Raw genomic sequence first — 21588 nt, forward strand, 5'->3', positions numbered from 1 at the left:
AAGCTGAAATGCAATACCGAAGTCCGGCCTTTGTCGAAGATTGCTTGGCCAAAATTTCAATCAATTTGATTGAATAATGACGGTGTGACAGTGCCGCCTCAACTTTTACAAAAAGCCGGATATGACGTCATCAAAAGTATTTATCGAAAAAAAGAAAACAATGTCCTGGGATATCATTCCCAGGAACTCTCATGTCAAATTTCATAAAGATCGGTCCAGTAGTTTGGTCTGAATCGCTCTCCACACACACACGCACACACACACACATACACCACACCCTCGTCTTGATTCCCCCCTCGACGTTAAAACATTTAGTCAAAACTTGACTAAATTTAAAAAGAAAAGAAAGGTATGTTAGTGGAACGTGATAAGTGTAACAAGACAAACCGCTTCACTCATCTTCCACCCAGCGGTCATCAAAGTGGTCTGACAGACAAACACTTATAATACAGAAAATAAACTTGTCTGACAAATTGTCCAGAAGCTCGTCTGGGAAGACAGATCTGCAAGACAATCCTCCTCTGCTTGTTGATGATCAGTGAAAGTAACGTTTTGTTTTGTTATAAATATAACGTTCCAACAATATACCATTCTTATTTGTGTAATTCCAGTCAGCAATTGATGGGGGCAATCATCTGCCGGACATATGTCAACTAGCATTCCATGTGACAATTAGCATTCCATGTGACTATTAGCATTCCATGTGACTATCAATCAATCAATCAATATGAGGTTTATATCGCGCGTATTCCGTGGGTACAGTTCTAAGCGCAGGGATTTATTTTTATATTTTATTTTTTTATTTTATGCAATTTATATCGCGCACATATTCAAGGCGCAGGGATTTATTTATGCCGTGTGAGATGGAATTTTTTACACAATACATCATGCATTCACATCGGCCAGCAGATCGCAGCCATTTCGGCGCATATCCTACTTTTCACGGCCTATTATTCCAAGTCACACGGGTATTTTGGTGGACATTTTTATCTATGCCTATACAATTTTAGTGTACACGAAGGGACCTCGGTTTTTCGTCTCATCCGAAAGACTAGCACTTGAACCCACCACCTAAGTTAGGAAAGGGGGGGAGATAATTGCTAACGCCCTGACCCAGGGTCCAACTCGCAACCTCTCGCTTCCGAGCGCAAGTGCGTTACCACTCGGCCACCCAGTCCCAAATATAAATATAAGCCAACAAATCCTATGAACAAGCTTGGTAGTTCCCCTTGGCATCTTTTACGACAGTATTTACGGTCATTTTGAACGGTCTTTGGCAGTAGATTATCTTAGCTTTCCCGTCACTCTCTCTCTCTCTCTCTCTCTCTCTCTCTCTCTCTCTCTCTCTCTCTCTCTCTCTCTCTCTCTCTCTCTCTCTCTCTCTCTCTCTCTCTCTCTCTCTCTCTCTCTCTCTCTCTCTCTCTCTCTCTCTCTCTCTTTTTCGTTTCAATGTTGATACTGACTTTAAGTGACACGGTGTCTTAGAACGATGTTTGGCCTTAGATTGTTTCAGCTTTCAGACGCCTCGTTTCAGTGGTGATAATGACGTCATGTGTCTGTGTACACAGACTGTTTCAGCTTTCGGACGCCTCGTTTCAGTGGTGATAATGACGTTATGTGTCTGTGTACACAGATCTGTTGTAGGTTTCACAATGCCCTGTTTCTCTCTTGTTTTAGTGGTGATTCTGACGTTATGTGACAGTACATTATACTACCTTAGGACGATCTGTGGAAGTATATTTTCTTTCTTCTTTCTGATTTCCGGTTTCTCTCTTGTTTCAGTGGTGATTCTTCTGACACAACCGTCGTACGAAGAAGAAGAAGAAGAAGTGGTGATTCTGACGTTATGTGACTGTGTACATGGTATCTTAAAACGATCTTTGACAGTAGATTGTTTCAGCTTTTACACGTCCGGCATCTCGATTGTTTCAGTGATGATACTGACATACAAACGAGTGAAGTCCCTTATACTGGCGTTGGAGAGACTGAATAATCTCCCCTTCCTCAACAAGGTCATCATTGTGTGGAACGATCCAGAACCCCCTGCCTCCGACATTCCTTGGCCCTCACTTAACGTTCCTGTGGAGGTCAGGACATTATTTTTTTCAAACGTTTCAAAAATCAGAATAAAAATACCACAAGAAAGGTCTGTTGTTGGAACGTTAAATTATTGACACAACAAAACGTTACGTTCAAGATATTTTGACCCAGCGGTCTTTTAAGTGACAGACACACACTATATACTTTCACCCAGCGGTCTGTTTAGTGCACAGACTGTTTGACCCAGCGGTCTTTTAAGTGACAGACACACACTATATATACAGAATAAAACCTTGTCTGACAAAATGTTAAGCCCTTTGCATGAAAGACACACGCGAGGCAATTATTTTGTCATTTGATCATCTGAACATTTTGTCATAATTTTGTTCTGTAGAACTATTGTTTGTGTGTCTGTTCACTAAAGAGACCGCTGGGTCGAAATATCTGTGAACGTAACTTTTTGGTTTTTTTTCTGGCTTGGCTTACGTAGCTTGTTGGTTTACGCTGGCGGCTTCTGGCAGAAAACCAAAGTACGATGGCTGGAAGACCAACAAAACTGAGACTATATCAGGGGCGGATCTGGGGGGGGGGGTGCAATGGGTGCAATTGCACCCCCCCCCCCCCCCAGCGGAACAAAAAAAAAAAAAAAAAAAAAAAAAAAAGAAAAAAAAAAGAAGAAAAATGTATCACCTGAAAATAGCACTTTACACGCTCAGATTGCACCAGATTGCACAATTTTGCTTCCTTTTTAAAAAACAATTCCGGGGGGGCATGCCCCCGGACCCCCCTAGCATGCTCGGCACTTCGCGCCTTCACTGATAAGATACAAAAAACAAAAAAAAGAACTTTGCACCCCCCCCTTTCAAAACCCAGATCCGCCCCTGCTATATGCCAATGGAATCGGGAAAACATCCAAAAAGTGTCTGTCCCGACGCTTACACAAAATCCTACAAACATCACAGTGTCACAATCAATATTTTGGACGTCCAGAATCTTCATAAGACTTAGCCTCACTGATGCTCCAAGTAAAGAAGAAAATATATCTATATGTGATAAGTATGAATAGAGTAGACAAGTGTGTAAAGTACACAAATAAAACAAGTCGCGTAAGGCGAAAATACAACATTTAGTCAAGCTCAGTCGAACTCACAGAATGAAACTGAACGCATTGCATTTTTTCCGCAAGACAAGTACACTCGTAGCATCGTCTGTCCACCGCTCGTGGCAAAGGCAGTAAAATTAACAATCCAGAAAAGCGAGGTAGCGGTTGCGCTGAGGAGGATAGCACGCTTTTCTATATCTCTATTCTTTTTAACTTTCTGAACGTGTTTTTAACCCAAAAATATCATATCTATATGTTTTTGGAATCAGGAACGGACAAGAAATAAGGTGAAATTGTTTTTAAATCGATTTCAGAAATTTAATCTTAATCATAATTTTTATATTTTTAATTTTCAGAGCTTGTTTTTAATCCGAATATAACATATTTATATGTTTTTGGAATCAGAAAATGATGAAGAATAAGATAAACGTAATTTTGGATCGTTTTATAAAAAATAATTTTAATTACAATTTTTTTATTCTTAATGACCAAAGTCATTAATTCATTTTTAAGCCTCCAAGCTGAAATGCAATACCAAAGTCCGGCCTTCGTCGAAGTTAAGATTGCTTGGCCAAAATTTCAAATCAATTTTATTGAAAAATGAGGGTGTGACAGTGCCGCCCCAACTTTTACAAAATGCCGGATATGACGTCATCAAAGACATTTATCGAAAAAATGAAAAAAAAGTCTGGGGATATCATACCCAGGAACTCTCATGAAAAATTTCATAAAGATCGGTCCAGTAGTTTACTCTGAATCGCTCTACACACACACACACACACACACACACACACACACACACACACACACACACACACACACACACACACACACATACACCACGACCCTCGTTTCGATTCCCCCTCTATGTTAAAACATTTAGTCAAAACTTGACTAAATGTAAACAAGTCGCGTAAGGCAAAATTACAACATTTAGTCAAGCTGTCGAACTAACAGAATGAAACTGAACTCACTGCATTTTTACAGCAAGAGCGTATACTCGTAGCATCGTCAGTCCACCGCTCGATGCACAGGCAATGACATTGACAAGAAGAGCGGGGTAGTGGTTGCGCTGAGAAGGATAGCACGTTTTTCTTTATCTCTATTCTTTTTAACTTTCTGAGCGTGTTTTTAATCCAAACATATCACATCTATATGTTTTTGGAATCAGGAACCCACAAGGAATAAGATAAAATTGTTTTTAAATCGATTTCGGAAATTTTATTTTAATAATAATTTTTATATTTTTATATTTTCAGAGCTTGTTTTTAATCCGAATATCACATATTTATATGTTTTTGGAATCAGAAAATGATGAAGAATAAGATAAACGTAAATTTGGATCGTTTTAAAAATAATTGGTTTTTTACAATTTTCAGATTTTTAATGACCAAAGTCATTAATTAATTTTTATGCCACCGAGCTGAAATGCAATACCGAAGTCCGGCCTTCGTCGAAGATTGCTGGGCCAAAATTTCAATCAATTTGATTGAAAAATGAGGGTGTGACAGTGCCGCCTCAACTTTTACAAAAAGCCGGATATGACGTCATCAAAGGTATTTATCGAAAAAAAGAAAAAAAAGTCCGGGGATATCATTCCCAGGAACTCTCATGTCAAATTTCATAAAGATCGGTCCAGTAGTTTGGTCTGAATCGCTCTACACACACACACAGACACACACACACACAGACACACACAAACACACACACACACACACACACACACACACACACACACACACACACACACACACACACACACACACACACACATACACCACAACCCTCGTCTCGATTCCCCCCTCTACGTTAAAACATTTAGTCAAAACTTGACTAAATGTAACAAGTCGCGTAAGGCGAAAATACAATATTTAGTCAAGTAGCTGCCATTTTTCAGCAAGACCGTATACTCGTAGCATCGTCAGTCCACCGCTCATGGCAAAGGCAGTGAAATTGACAAGAAGAGCGGGGTAGTAGTTGCGCTAAGAAGGATAGCACGCTTTTCTGTACCTCTCTTTGTTTTAACTTTCTGAGCGTGTTTTTAATCCAAACATATCATATCTATATGTTTTTGGAATCAGGAACCGACAAGGAATAAGATGAAAGTGTTTTTAAATTGATTTGGACAATTTAATTTTGATAATAATTTTTATATATTTAATTTTCAGAGCTTGTTTTTAATCCGAATATAACATATTTATATGTTTTTGGAATCAGCAAATGATGCACAATAAGATAAACGTAAATTTGGATCGTTTTATAAATTTTTAATTTTTTTTTACAATTTTCAGATTTTTAATGACCAAAGTCATTAATTAATTTTTAAGCCACCAAGCTGAAATGCAATACCGAAGTCCGGGCTTCGTCGAAGATTACTTGACCAAAATTTGAACCAATTTGGTTGAAAAATGAGGGCGTGACAGTGCCGCCTCAACTTTCACGAAAAGCCGGATATGACGTCATCAAAGACATTTATCAAAAAAATGAAAAAAACGTTCGGGGATTTCATACCCAGGAACTCTCATGTCAAATTTCATAAAGATCGGTCCAGTAGTTTAGTCTGAATCGCTCTACACACACACACACACACACGCACGCACACACGCACACACGCACACACGCACGCACATACACCACGACCCTCGTTTCGATTCCCCCTCGATGTTAAAATATTTAGTCAAAACTTGACTAAATATAAAGTCGCGTAAGGCGAAAATACAATATTTAGTCAAGTAGCTGTCGAACTCACAGAATGAAACTGAACGCAATGCCATTTTTCAGCAAGACCGTATAGGCCTACTCGTAGCATCGTCAGTCCACCGCTCATGGCAAAGGCAGTGAAATTGACAAGAAGAGCGGGGTAGTAGTTGCGCTAAGAAGGATAGCACGCTTTTCTGTACCTCTCTTTGTTTTAACTTTCTGAGCGTGTTTTTAATCCAAACATATCATATATATATGTTTTTGGAATCAGGAACCGACAAGGAATAAGATGAAAGTGTTTTTAAATTGATTTGGACAATTTAATTTTGATAATAATTTTTATATATTTAATTTTCAGAGCTTGTTTTTAATCCGAATATAACATATTTATATGTTTTTAGACTCAGCAAATGATGGAGAATAAGATAAACGTAAATTTGGATCGTTTTATAAATTTTTATTTTTTTTTACAATTTTCAGATTTTTAATGACCAAAGTCATTAATTAATTTTTAAGCCACCAAGCTGAAATGCAATACCGAAGTCCGGGCTTCGTCGAAGATTACTTGACCAAAATTTCAACCAATTTGGTTGAAAAATGAGGGCGTGACAGTGCCGCCTCAACTTTCACGAAAAGCCGGATATGACGTCATCAAAGACATTTATCAAAAAAATGAAAAAAACGTTCGGGGATTTTATACCCAGGAACTCTCATGTCAAATTTCATAAAGATCGGTCCAGTAGTTTAGTCTGAATCGCTCTACACACACACACAGACACACACACACACGCACACACGCACACACGCACATACACCACGACCCTCGTTTCGATTCCCCCTCGATGTTAAAATATTTAGTCAAAACTTGACTAAATATAAAAAGAGTAGTTGATAAAGAGTAGAAAACTGTGCATGTGGGGAACGCCGAGATGTTTGTTACTTGAATATGTTCGTTTGCTGGCTGCATTGTAACCCCAAAATGCTTCGAAGTGGGTTTTTACATTTAGTCAAGTTTTGACTAAATGTTTTAACATAGAGGGGGGAATCGAGACGAGGGTCGTGGTGTGTGTGTGTGTGTGTGTGTGTGTGTGTGTGTGTGTGTGTGTGTGTGTGTGTGTGTGTGTGTGTGTGTGTCTGTGTCTGTGTGTGTCTGTGTGTGTCTGTGTGTGTGTTGAGCGATTCAGACTAAACTACTGGGCCGATCTTTATGAAATTTGACATGAGAGTTCCTGGGTATGATATCCCCGGACGTTTTTTTTTTCGATAAATATGACGTCATATCCGGCTTTTTGTAAAAGTTGAGGCGGCACTGTCACACCCTCATTTTTCAATTAAATTGATTGAAATTTTGGCAAATCAATCTTCGACGAAGGCCGGGGTTTGGTATTGCATTTCAGCTTGGTGGCTTACAAACTAATGAGTGAGTTTGGTCATTAAAAATCGGAAACTTGTAATTAAAATTATTTTTGTATTAAACGATCCAAAAACAATTTCATCTTATTCTTCGTCATTTTCTGATTCCAAAAACATATACATATGTTATATTTGGTTTAAAAACAATCTCTGAAAATTGAAAATATAAAAATTATGATCAAAGTTAAAGTTCTGAAATCGATTCAAAAACTATTTCATCTTATTCCTTGTCGGTTCCTGATTCCAAAAACATATAGATATGATATGTTTGGATTAAAAACACGCTCAGAAAGTTAAAACGAAGAGAGGTACAGTAAAGCGTGCTATGAAGCACAGCTCAACCGCTGCCGCGCCAAACAGGCTCGTCACTTTCACTGCCTTTTGCACTAGCGGCGGACTACGTTCCGTTTCATTCTGTGAGTTCCACAGCTTGACTAAATGTAGTAATTTCGCCTTACGCGACTTGTTTTTCTATTTGACCCGTCGCTTGCAACTCTTCCTTGTGAAAACTTCTTGTTGTTTTTTATTGTGAAAATATGACCATTATCCCTTAGCCTGCCCTTGCGTCATGAAATAATTAATATGGAACTCGCTAATGATGCTATTATCTATGGCAGGTGTTGAAACAACGCGTTAACAGCCTGAACAACAGATTCCTGCCCTTCGACTCCATAGAAACGGAGTGCATCCTGAGTCTGGATGATGACGTCGTCCTCAGTCACGAAAGGATCATTCTGGGATTCAAGTAAGTCTTGGTGATGGTGGTGGTGGGGGTTATTCTTAATTATCCCATTATTTTGTCTCTGTTAGCAGAAGTAGGGGAGTACGCGCCGCGTATGTCATGGTTACCAATAAGTATTCCATAGTTACCAAACCTCGTTTCCGCTATCTTTCAAGATAGGCTGCAAGAATTATTTGAATTGAGTCGCATGCGTGAATCGACGTCTGTCTTGGTACGCGTTCAGCTGATTTCAAGTCAATCAAAGACAACATCGTTAGCTCAAATACTGTTGACAAGTTTCTGCATTTGTTTACTTTCCAAAATGTGCCGCTGAAGCACTCTAAATACACTTGGCGGTTACTATTCAACCTGAAAGAGACTGCGATAGGTCACTTAATTAGTCAAGGCGGTTAACTCTACACTACTCGTCATAAAAAACTACACACATACATTTAGCTGTAGATCTTTGTGATGCGGCTAGTTATATTAAAACCAAGTATATTGCCAGAAAGGTAATTTATTCTCCTACTGTATGAAATAAAGAGTTTCATTTTTCATTAATTACATTTAGTCATTTAGTCAAGTTTTGACTAAATGTTTTAACATAGAGGGGGACTCGAGACGAGGATTACATTTAGTCAAGTTTTGACTAAATCTTTTAGCATAGAGGGGGAATCGAGACGCGGGTCGTGGTGTGTGTGTCTGTGTCTGTGTCTGTGTCTGTGTCTGTCTGTGTCTGTGTGTGTAGAGCGATTCAGAGTAAACTACTGGACCGATCTTCATGACACTTTACATGAGGCCAAAAAATAATAGGTGTGGTTACGGTAACATAGCCAAAGAAAATAGGGTAGGAAGGTAGGCAATCACTTTTTTTTTTTTTTACTTTTTGTTCTAATGTGTACAAATTAAACCTACTTGACAGGGAAATAAGTGTGCGACTCGGGCGCTTTCGCTTTCATTGCGTTGTCTGCACTCGTTTACTTGTTTTTGTGTGTATTTTTTTGACAGATGTAATAAAAAGTTATAGGGTCGGCCCCCAAAATAGGGTAGGTCGGGTTACCGTAACCACACCTATTTTTTTTTTAGGCCTGAGTGTGAATACACCTGTCTTTTTCAAAATGGCAAAACAACACTGCTAGGCACAACGGCTGAACCAAATAAATGTGTATGGGTAGAAAATGAGTTGTTCTTCCTTTTGAGATCAAAAACGGGGTCACTCTTCCTTTTTTTTATTTTATTTTTTTATTTTAGTGTCTGCAAATTTGTTTTTGTGAATTTGATTTGGTGGGGTGTCCTAGGTCTCCGGTACACCGCATGAACACTAATCAATGAAATATAAAACTCTTTAATTCATACAGTAGGGGAATGAATGACCTTTCTGGCAATATACTTGGTTTTAATATAACTGGCCGCATCACACAGCTAAATGTATGTGTGTACTTTTTTTTTGACGAGTAGTATAGAACGCAAAAATAGCCGATCCTTTTCAGCTGCAAAATCGTTATCAAACTAAACCTTTTCGAGAAGAGAAAAGTAGAAATAGAAATATAGGCTTTCTGTTTTGTTCATTTGTTTTTGCCCAAATCCAGTGTTTAAGCCGGGTAGAGAATTAGCAATCGGATGAATATCGTTACGGGGAAGGTCATGTCGAGAGAAAAACAGGCACCCTCAGGTTGATTTCAAAAAGGTGTTTTTTATGAAAACGTCGGGCAAAAGGGATAAGAAGGTTACACACCTCATCCTGTAGAGCTGGCTCACCTCATCCTGTAGAGCTGGCTCACCTCATCCTGTAGAGCTGGCTCACCTCATCCTGTAGAGCTGGCTCACCAGAGGCTCGGGAATACCTCAACATAACAAGGTTACACACCTCATCCTGTAGAGCTGGCTCACCAGAGGCTCGGGAATACCTCATCCTGTAGAGCTGGCTCACCAGAGGCTCGGGAATACCTCAACATAACAAGGTTACACACCTCATCCTGTAGAGCTGACTCACCTCATCCTGTAGAGCTGGCTCACCAGAGGCTCGGGAATACCTCATCCTGTAGAGCTGGCTCACCAGAGGCTCGGGAATACCTCAACATAACAAGGTTACACACCTCATCCTGTAGAGCTGGCTCACCAGAGGCTCGGGAATACCTCAACATAACAAGGTTACACACCTCATCCTGTAGAGCTGGCTCACCAGAGGCTCGGGAATACCTCAACATAACAAGGTTACACACCTCATCCTGTAGAGCTGGCTCACCAGAGGCTCGGGAATACCTCAACATAACAAGGTTACACACCTCATCCTGTAGAGCTGGCTCACCAGAGGCTCGGGAATACCTCAACATAACAAGGTTACACACCTCATCCTGTAGAGCTGGCTCACCAGAGGCTCGGGAATACCTCAACATAACAAGGTTACACACCTCATCCTGTAGAGCTGGCTCACCAGAGGCTCGGGAATACCTCAACATAACAAGGTTACACACCTCATCCTGTAGAGCTGGCTCACCAGAGGCTCGGGAATACCTCAACATAACAAGGTTACACACCTCATCCTGTAGAGCTGGCTCACCAGAGGCTCGGGAATACCTCAACATAACAAGGTTACACACCTCATCCTGTAGAGCTGGCTCACCAGAGGCTCGGGAATACCTCAACATAACAAGGTTACACACCTCATCCTGTAGAGCTGGCTCACCAGAGGCTCGGGAATACCTCAACATAACAAGGTTACACACCTCATCCTGTAGAGCTGGCTCACCAGAGGCTCGGGAATACCTCAACATAACAAGGTTACACACCTCATCCTGTAGAGCTGGCTCACCAGAGGCTCGGGAATACCTCAACATAACAAGGTTACACACCTCATCCTGTAGAGCTGGCTCACCAGAGGCTCGGGAATACCTCAACATAACAAGGTTACACACCTCATCCTGTAGAGCTGGCTCACCAGAGGCTCGGGAATACCTCAACATAACAAGGTTACACACCTCATCCTGTAGAGCTGGCTCACCAGAGGCTCGGGAATACCTCAACATAACAAGGTTACACACCTCATCCTGTAGAGCTGGCTCACCAGAGGCTCGGGAATACCTCAACATAACAAGGTTACACACCTCATCCTGTAGAGCTGGCTCACCAGAGGCTCGGGAATACCTCAACATAACAAGGTTACACACCTCATCCTGTAGAGCTGGCTCACCAGAGGCTCGGGAATACCTCAACATAACAAGGTTACACACCTCATCCTGTAGAGCTGGCTCACCAGAGGCTCGGGAATACCTCAACATAACAAGGTTACACACCTCATCCTGTAGAGCTGGCTCACCAGAGGCTCGGGAATACCTCAACATAACAAGGTTACACACCTCATCCTGTAGAGCTGGCTCACCAGAGGCTCGGGAATACCTCAACATAACAAGGTTACACACCTCATCCTGTAGAGCTGGCTAACCAGAGGCTCGGGAATACCTCAACATAACAAGGTTACACACCTCATCCTGTAGAGCTGGCTCACCAGAGGCTCGGGAATACCTCAACATAACAAGGTTACACACCTCATCCTGTAGAGCTGGCTCACCAGAGGCTCGGGAATACCTCAACATAACAAGGTTACACACCTCATCCTGTAGAGCTGGCTCACCAGAGGCTCGGGAATACCTCAACATAACAAGGTTACACACCTCATCCTGTAGAGCTGGCTCACCAGAGGCTCGGGAATACCTCAACATAACAAGGTTACACACCTCATCCTGTAGAGCTGGCTCACCAGAGGCTCGGGAATACCTCAACATAACAAGGTTACACACCTCATCCTGTAGAGCTGGCTCACCAGAGGCTCGGGAATACCTCAACATAACAAGGTTACACACCTCATCCTGTAGAGCTGGCTCACCAGAGGCTCGGGAATACCTCAACATAACAAGGTTACACACCTCATCCTGTAGAGCTGGCTCACCAGAGGCTCGGGAATACCTCAACATAACAAGGTTACACACCTCATCCTGTAGAGCTGGCTCACCAGAGGCTCGGGAATACCTCAACATAACAAGGTTACACACCTCATGCTGTAGAGCTGGCTCACCAGAGGCTCGGGAATACCTCAACATAACAAGGTTACACACCTCATCCTGTAGAGCTGGCTCACCAGAGGCTCGGGAATACCTCAACATAACAAGGTTACACACCTCATCCTGTAGAGCTGGCTCACCAGAGGCTCGGGAATACCTCAACATAACAAGGTTACACACCTCATCCTGTAGAGCTGGCTCACCAGAGGCTCGGGAATACCTCAACATAACAAGGTTACACACCTCATCCTGTAGAGCTGGCTCACCAGAGGCTCGGGAATACCTCAACATAACAAGGTTACACACCTCATCCTGTAGAGCTGGCTCACCAGAGGCTCGGGAATACCTCAACATAACAAGGTTACACACCTCATCCTGTAGAGCTGGCTCACCAGAGGCTCGGGAATACCTCAACATAACAAGGTTACACACCTCATCCTGTAGAGCTGGCTCACCAGAGGCTCGGGAATACCTCAACATAACAAGGTTACACACCTCATCCTGTAGAGCTGGCTCACCAGAGGCTCGGGAATACCTCAACATAACAAGGTTACACACCTCATCCTGTAGAGCTGGCTCACCAGAGGCTCGGGAATACCTCAACATAACAAGGTTACACACCTCATCCTGTAGAGCTGGCTCACCAGAGGCTCGGGAATACCTCAACATAACAAGGTTACACACCTCATCCTGTAGAGCTGGCTCACCAGAGGCTCGGGAATACCTCAACATAACAAGGTTACACACCTCATCCTGTAGAGCTGGCTCACCAGAGGCTCGGGAATACCTCAACATAACAAGGTTACACACCTCATCCTGTAGAGCTGGCTCACCAGAGGCTCGGGAATACCTCAACATAACAAGGTTACACACCTCATCCTGTAGAGCTGGCTCACCAGAGGCTCGGGAATACCTCAACATAACAAGGTTACACACCTCATCCTGTAGAGCTGGCTCACCAGAGGCTCGGGAATACCTCAACATAACAAGGTTACACACCTCATCCTGTAGAGCTGGCTCACCAGAGGCTCGGGAATACCTCAACATAACAAGGTTACACACCTCATCCTGTAGAGCTGGCTCACCAGAGGCTCGGGAATACCTCAACATAACAAGGTTACACACCTCATCCTGTAGAGCTGGCTCACCAGAGGCTCGGGAATACCTCAACATAACAAGGTTACACACCTCATCCTGTAGAGCTGGCTCACCAGAGGCTCGGGAATACCTCAAAATCGGCTCTCGGGATAATATGTCGGCTATCCAGGACTCGGAGGTGTGTAACCTACATTGATTTTGTCGTTGGTGTTGATTATTCTTATTGTTGTTGTCATTGCTGTAGCTGCTCCTTTCATCATTGTTATTATCATTATTATTATGGGTGTTGTTGTTGTGGTTGTGGTTGTTCTAAGTGCTTGTGTTGTTGTTGTTGTTGTTGTTGTTGTTGTTGTTGTTGTTGTTGTTGTTGTTGTTGTATATAATTATTTGTCTCTTTTGCTTCGATTAATATAATTGTTGTTGTTTTATTGTTCGTTAAACACACGTAGCATAAATGATGGGTTTTTTTTTCTCGCTAAGTTCATATTGTAATAACGATTAAGTATAGTGGCGTCTTAAAAAGTGTATCAAATGGTCGATTTAAGCTCTTATGTGCGGCAGATGATTAATATTTTACGATGAAAAGATCAAAACAGTGACCATATTGTTTTTTATCCTCCACAACAAATTTATATTTCCCCATTGCCGTACCGGCAGCTGCTGGCCTTCACAGCGAATTCATTTTGCAGTATGAACACACTTGTCACCACAAAGCTTATCATTATTTAACCCCTAGGACAGCACGTTTCGCCCTGCAGTCCGGACTGACGATCTAACAGCGAACGACAAGAAGATATTAACCCCCCCCCCCCCACCCCCTTCATACCAACCCCCCACACACCTCCCATTTCAGACCCAATCCCCACCCCACCGCCACCACCACCACCCCGACGCCCGATCCATCCTTTGTTAGTCGCGTTTCGTCGTTAATGGCATTAATGTGGCCAAAAGAATCACTCACACACACACACACACACACACACACACACACACACACACACACACACACTTTCTCTCTCTCTCTCTCTCTCTCTCTCTCTCTCTCTTTCACTATACACACACAGACATACACGTACACACACGTACACACACACAAACACACACACATACACACACACACACACACACACACAATAACAACCACGATTGTTGCAGAGTGTGGCGCGAGGAAAGGGAGAGAATCGTTGGCTACTTCGCTCGCTTCCACAAGTGGAGCAAGGGGGACAACCGCTGGTTGTACACCACGGGAAAGTTTCCCAAAGAAATGTCCATCATGATCACTTCAGCAACCTTCTTTCATGCGGTAGGCATCTATATGAGTTTAACACGCATTACAGAGATCTATGCAAGAACGAAACCAGCTATTTGATTTTCATATTTTGTTCCTTATTTTTCCAGTAGCAGTACATTATTGTACATGAACTGGTAACGTTCTAGTTTAGTGTATTTTGTACAGACGCTCTGGTTCGTTTCTTTCAGTAGTGTTCAATGATGTGGTATTGTGCAGACCTTGGGATCTGTGAAGTTTGCTCCACTAGTTTCGTGACTATTGTTTTACCATCACGTGCAGCTGTTTTATTTCTGTTGGTTCGTTTCTATTAGTTTCTGGTTCTATTGGTTCTGCTGGTTCTGGTATAGTAGTTTATGTAAGATTCCCTTTGGTTCAGGTTTTTTTCTCAGTAAAATGGCAACATGTGCAATTTCCTTCCTCTGTGTATTTTCTATTAGTTTCAGTACTACTGTTTCTTTTTCTACTGCATTATTTTCAAATATAATTATACAGTTCGGCTTGGTTTGTTTCTACCATCACTATGCCTACATGTGCAGTTATATAACGTCTTTGTTCCGTCTGTGTGTTTCAGTACTATCCCTTCATGTACAGTTAAATAACGTCTTTGTTCCGTCTGTGTGTTTCAGTACTATCCCTTCATGTACAGTTATATAACGTCTTTGTTCCGTCTGTGTGTTTCAGTACTATCTCTTCATGTACAGTTATATAACGTCTTTGTTCCGTCTGTGTGTTTCAGTACTATCTCTTCATGTACAGTTATATGACGTCTTTGTTCCGTCTGTGTGTTTCAGTACTATCTCTTCATGTACAGTTATATGACGTCTTTGTTCCGTCTGTGTGTTTCAGTACTATCTCTTCATGTACAGTTATATGACGTCTTTGTTCCGTCTGTGTGTTTCAGTACTATCTCTTAATGTACAGTTATATAACGTCTTTGTTCCGTCTGTGTGTTTCAGTACTATCTCTTCATGTACAGTTATATAACGTCTTTGTTACGTCTGTGTGTTTCAGTACTATCTCTTCATGTACAGTTATATGACGTCTTTGTTCCGTCTGTGTGTTTCAGTACTATCTCTTCATGTACAGTTATATGACGTCTTTGTTCCGTCTGTGTGTTTCAGTACTATCTCTTAATGTACAGTTATATAACGTCTTTGTTCCGTCTGTGTGTTTCAGTACTATCTCTTCATGTACAGTTATATAACGTCTTTGTTACGTCTGTGTGTTTCAGTACTATCTCTTCATGTACAGTTACGTCATGCCCGAGGGTGTACGAAATCACATCTCCAAAAGAATGAACTGTGAAGACATTGCCATGAACTTCCTTGTCGCCCACCTCACTAGGAGACCGCCTATCAAGGTAGGGTAACGTCAGTGCGTGTGTGTGTGTGTGTGGGTGGGTGGGGTGGGTGTGTGTGTGTGTGTGTGAGTCAGTGAAGATGGGTGGGTGCACGTGCGTGTTTATGTGGGTGTGGGTGTGCCCGTGTGTGCGTGTATATTAGTGTGTGAGGAAGAGGGAGAGAGAGAGAGTGTGTGTGTGTGTGTGTGTGTGTGTGTGTGTGTGTGTGTGTGTGTGTGTGTGTGTGTGTGTGTGTGTGAGAATAAGGGAGAGAGAGAGTGTGTGTGTGTGTGTGTGTGTGTGTGTGTGTGTGTGTGTGTGTGTGTGTGTGTGTGTGCAGTGTGAGAGAGAGAGTGAGAGTGTGTCTGTGTGTGTGTCAGTATGTGCGTGTGTGTATGATTGTGTGAGTGAGAGAGAGAGAGAGTGCGAGGGTGTGGGTGTTTGTCAGTGTAAAATGGGGACAGGACCAAAGAGCTGTCTCTGAGTGTGTGTGTTTGTTTTGGCGAAAACGACAACAGAGACAGATAGAGAGAGTCAGTCAGTGTATATGGGGGAGAGGGGGGGTGTTAACAATCCAAATTAAATGACAGTTTTACTATTTAATATCGACGATTTTTGTTTTACCCGCAGGTAAAGGCCCCATGGAAATCCTACTGCCCAGGCTGTGGGCGCACGCTGTCGTCAAAGGGAGACCACCTGGAGAGGAGACACGAGTGCATGAACGTGTTTGCCAAGGAGTTCGGTTACATGCCCCTTCTGTACACAGCTCACACCGTGGAGTCAGTCCCGCCTGAAGACGGATTATGATAGCGATCGATGGAGTTCACTCTCTTCATTCCGATCAAAGCTGAACCATCACGCCAGTGGTTTATAACAATTGCTGATGTTTTCCTCGCTGCAGGGCAGAGGCCGGGGCGGCACGAACAGAAAGGGGGCGCAACCTAACCGGGTGACAACAAACCGCGGGATCTGATGCATTGAAATCACATCAAATCTCAATTTCAACCCATCCAACACTGCTGCGGGCTCCCATCCGGTCGGCGGTAACTTTCCCGTGTACCCCGGCCCAGGTTTCTGCAGAGCTTTTCCCCCAGAAGAAAATATTCTGGGCTGGCTTCTTTCCTTGCGGCTTTGTGGGGAAGACATGCAGTATTTAATGATGTGTTTAGTGCGTGAATAGCTCTCTCACATTGGAAATATCTGCCTTCAGAGCTGTCTGACATGGGCATTTTGATGTCTTAAAATCAGTCTTACATTTGGAATATCTCTGTCTGAAGAGCTGTCTTATATTGGGATTTGTTCTGCCTTAAAGCGCTGTTTTACATTTAAAATGTCTCTGTCCCATAAGCTACCTTACATTGGGAATATCTCTGTCTTTAGAGCTGCCGTACATTGAAATATCTCTGTCTTTAGAGCTGCCCTACATTGAAATATCTCTGTCTCCAGAGCAATCTTGCATGTCGAATCACTCTGCCTTAATATCTGTAAGTTACATTGGCAATATTTCTGCCTTAACAGCTGTCTTATATTGGGAATATCTCTGTCTTAAGGGCTATCTTACATAGATTCAAAATATCTCTGCCTTAAGAGCTGCCTTACATTGTAAAATACCTCTGTCTTAAAACCTGCCTTAAACTTATATTGGGAATATCTCTGTCTTAAGGGCTATCTTACATAGAAAATATCTTTGCCTTAAGAAATGTCTTACATTGTTAAATGCCTCTGTCTTAAAACCTGCCTTAAATTGGCAATACTTCTGCCTTGAAAGCTGCCTTAAATTGGCAATACTTCTGCCTTGAAAGCTGCCTTAAATTGGCAATACTTCTGCCTTGAAAGCTGCCTTAAATTGGCAATACTTCTGCCTTGAAAGCTGCCTTAAATTGGCAATACTTCTGCCTTGAAAGCTGGCTTTTTGAGGAATCTCTCAGACTTTAGTGCTATCTTACTTTGTGAATATTTCTGCCTTGAGAGCTGCCTTATTTTGATCATCTCTCATGGGAAAACTCATGTCATTATGCAAAGGGTGAAATTCCCTTCAGGGTCCCATGTATGTGAAGGGAAAACTCTCTTGTGGGTCCAATTTGTTTTATTTGAAGGAATGTTTGGGGTTGGGTTAATTGTCTCTGTGGTGTGCCATACATGTCAACTTTTGTATGAAGAAATGTTTTGCTATGGTTTTATTTTTATTTTCGTAGACTTCTGTTTAGGTTCCCAGATAATAGGACTGCAAGTTTGTTTTATACTTGTCCTTTAGAATTTTAACCTACAGAAATTAAGTTTATCCCCCCCTCTGCTTCTTTCTCTCTGTAAACTTGTAGGGCTAGTTATTTTTCGGTAACTTACCCAACAACCAAAATCACTTACCCAACAATGGGCCTGAATCCTCGATAGCTCATGGGTAGAAACTGTACACATTGTGGATCTACTTTTTGCGACTCAAAAGTTCAGAACACTCTAATGTACAAAATATACATTTCTGGAGCAAACAATACAACCATACCGCATTTAAACCAGCAACTACAGGCTTGAACACATGAATCTCAATATAAAATCCATGAGTTTGGTTGTTTTCTGAATTCAGATCTGCCGTGCACAATCGTTTATCGCTAGCAAGATTCCAAGAAAAAGTAACTCTCATACTTTGTCTAGCGACACGAGTAGTTCCCCTTCCAGATTTCGGCTGCATCGAGAAGACTGCAATCCGACGGTCAGTTTTCAACAATATTTCATTTTACAAACAGATTACACGCAATCAATTGCAAACATTTAATCAACTTAAAGAACATGCAGCGGTTTCATACACTATTTTTCCCCAGAAAACTGAACTTCATACAGTTTTTAACGTTGAAACACAGGTGTAAATCTTCGTCTGCTAGTCACATTCGAGGAAAGAACATTTCCTGAGCGATACCAAAACATGAACAGAACACACACTATCTGCCTTTACCGCCACAGCAGAATGACAACATAACTTTGTACTTGATTTTTGTTCAAAACATGGAAACTGACAAGAAGTGTTAACAAAATTGAATAATTTGCACGGAACTATACAACCGCGCATTAATCGATCGCCTGCGCAGGTAGACTGGTTGGGTGAATATGATTCGATCAAACTTTCGCACAAAAACTCCTCTTTTCTTTGAATAACTGAAGAAAGGAGGGATAAAGAGGTTACATACCTCGTCTCAGTGATTATCAAAAATAATGGTCTCAGTTCGCGGTCATGAAAAAGCTCGCTGAAGCTCGCATTTTTCATGATCCGCTAACTTCGACCATTATTTTTGATAATCACTGAGACTCAGCATGTAACCTCTACGTATTTCCTTCCTAGTCGTCGTCTTCTTGTTCTTCTTCCTAAGTCTTCGGATTCTCCAATGCGGAATTGTGTGTACATGTGGTGCGTGAGGTGACACTGACCTGATCATAGTCACACTATGGTTGCTTGGTCTGCTCTGGATTGGATTGGTATAATTAATCAACAGCCTGATTGGCACCAAAAGTCATTAGGCTGCCTCTTGTCAAGAGTGGGAACGGAAATGTTCATGAATAACTCTGTCAGGTTTGTATGGAGAAATAACTCTGTCAGGTTTGTATGGAGAAATAACTCTGTCAGGTTTGTATGGAGAAATAACTCTGTCAGGTTTGTATGGAGAAATAACTCTGTCAGGTTTGTATGGAGAAATAACTCTGTCAGGTTTGTATGGAGAAATAACTCTGTCAGGTTTGTATGGAGAAATAACTGTCAGGTTTGTATGGATTATGAAAAGAGTGAATACTCTAGTTTTTATTGAGACCAAATTTCCCACGTGACATTATAGGCCAGTCACCAGCGAGGAGTGTGTCTGATCATGAAACACGTGGACAAGGAGCACGTGTGGAAAGTTTGCCTCACTAGAAGCAAGAGTTATACTCTTTCACGGACCATACAAGCCCGTCAGAGTTATTTCCGGAACTCGTCTACATCATGCTGTCTGTCTGTCTGTCTGTCTGTCTGTCTGTCTGTCTGTCTGTCTGTCTGTCTGTCTGTAGGTCCTTTTGTTCATCCGTTTGACCTGTCTGTACACATGCGTTTACCTTTATCTATGTGATTTGACCTTTAGCTATGTGATTTGACCTTTAGCTATGTGATTTGTCCTGATGTAAACTGTGGTTGATGTTTACCTTTAGCTATGTGATTTGACCTGATATCTGTGGTTGATGTTTTTGGAGACGCTTTGTAATTGTTCTTTGTCCATATGTTTTTTTGCAAAACTCGCAAAACCTGTTTTTCTCAGTCCAAGTGACTACCATAACGCTGCTGAAAAATATGTGTTTATGAATGTTCCATTCGAAATGCAAGTTTACAAAATAATATGTTATTCTATTGCTCATTGACACTGTTTTTGCTCCAGATTTATTAGGTACAAGTCTGTTTGAAAAGCTCAGTTAGACAGTGTGTGTCTGCATTACCGCCACCCTGAAGGTTATTTTTTTTCTAACGTTCGCTGGATTTGTTGAAAAATAATTCTAAAGACTGGTATTAAATTCGACGACAATTTGCCCAACGCGACCACACTTGTTACAGACATCTTTCTGTAGATTGTGACCCTGCTGAAGCAACGGGTATTGTTCAAAATTAAGTGCAACTTGTTGAAATGTGACCCTTTCGCCTAATTTTCTAGACATGTGGTGATTTCGTGGGAGAAAATTTGAACCACTGTGTGTGCTATTTTTGGCTTTATTTGAGCTAAAAAAAAAAAATTAAAAACCTAAAGTTTACCGAGTGGTAATTGGATCCTCCACATGATCGCAACTGTGAGGGTCACAAAGACAAACGCTTAAACTCTGTGCTCACGTTTTGCTCATCTAAATTATGTTTTTTGTTTGTTGGTTAGTAGAAAAACAACAGAAACGCCGTTATTGGCAATTTCTGTGATAGATAGGTTAGCGTAGTTTAGAGTCTGCAGAGCGATATAGCGCATTAGCAGTGGTACTACTATTTATTGCAATGTACAAAATGCATGTTATAGCAAAGCTGTAGCTAAGCTTATTACATATCCTGTGCAACACAGCTTCTGAATTGCACAATTATGAGAAGAAAATAAAAGTATAAAAAAGTAATAATGAGTCTGCGATGAGAAAACAAACTGAATGGCAAGACAGACAAAAAGAACAACAAAAACAAAGTATGAATTTGACAATTATGGCAAATCTGCATCACCCCAAATGTTGACCTCTGTTACCCTGTTGCAATAAAGGTTATTATGATTAATTTATTAAGTGTTTGTTTTTGAGTGTGTGTCTGTGTGTAGTGTGTGTGTGTGTGTGTCTGTGTCTGTGTCTGTGTGTGTGAGAGAGAGACTGGGAGAAAAGAGTAAGCGAGAGAAAGAGAGAGTGTGTATGTGAGTGTGTGTGTGTGTGAGTGTGTGTATGTGTGTGTGTGTGTGTGTGTGAGTGTGCGTACGTGTGTGTGTATGTGCGTGCGTACGTGTGTGTGTGCGCGTGCGTGCGTGCGTTGTGTCGTGCGTGCGAGCGTGCTTGCGTGTGTGTGTGTGTGTGTGTGTTTGCAATCAAAGGCACTCAACTTTGCTTTCTGAAAAACTTTTTCGATCAAAGATTTCTTTTGCAGGAGTCACGTGACTGCCGGTGTCACGAACTGAAACCTCTGCTGAACAATTGTCCTTCTCATTGCGGTCAATGCGCATGCGCCAATCTTGGACTTAAAAAATGCGACCCTTTGACCGAACGAACCATGGGTTAGGATTAGGGTTAGGATTAGGGTAAGGGTTAGGGTTGTTCACGACCTGATTAATCTCCCCATGTTAGCGCATGCGCATTGACTGCAAT

General features: G+C 41.7%; 1 protein-coding gene across 1 annotated transcript in view; it reads left to right on the top strand.

Annotated features, from left to right (window-relative positions):
• LOC138946217 (exostosin-like 3) overlaps positions 1 to 21015 on the top strand; it is a 37635-nt gene extending 16620 nt beyond the window's left edge. Inside the window, exons 3-7 of the mRNA XM_070317739.1 lie at positions 1933 to 2087; positions 7873 to 8000; positions 14288 to 14435; positions 15655 to 15783; positions 16393 to 21015. Coding sequence (XP_070173840.1) covers positions 1933 to 2087; positions 7873 to 8000; positions 14288 to 14435; positions 15655 to 15783; positions 16393 to 16569 — 737 coding nt within the window. The 3' untranslated portion in view covers positions 16570 to 21015. The remainder of the gene's footprint in view (positions 1 to 1932; positions 2088 to 7872; positions 8001 to 14287; positions 14436 to 15654; positions 15784 to 16392) is intronic.
• Positions 21016 to 21588: the final 573 nt, after the last annotated feature.

This window comes from Littorina saxatilis, linkage group LG13 (assembly GCF_037325665.1).
Source record: "Littorina saxatilis isolate snail1 linkage group LG13, US_GU_Lsax_2.0, whole genome shotgun sequence".
NCBI lineage: Eukaryota > Metazoa > Mollusca > Gastropoda > Littorinimorpha > Littorinidae > Littorina > Littorina saxatilis.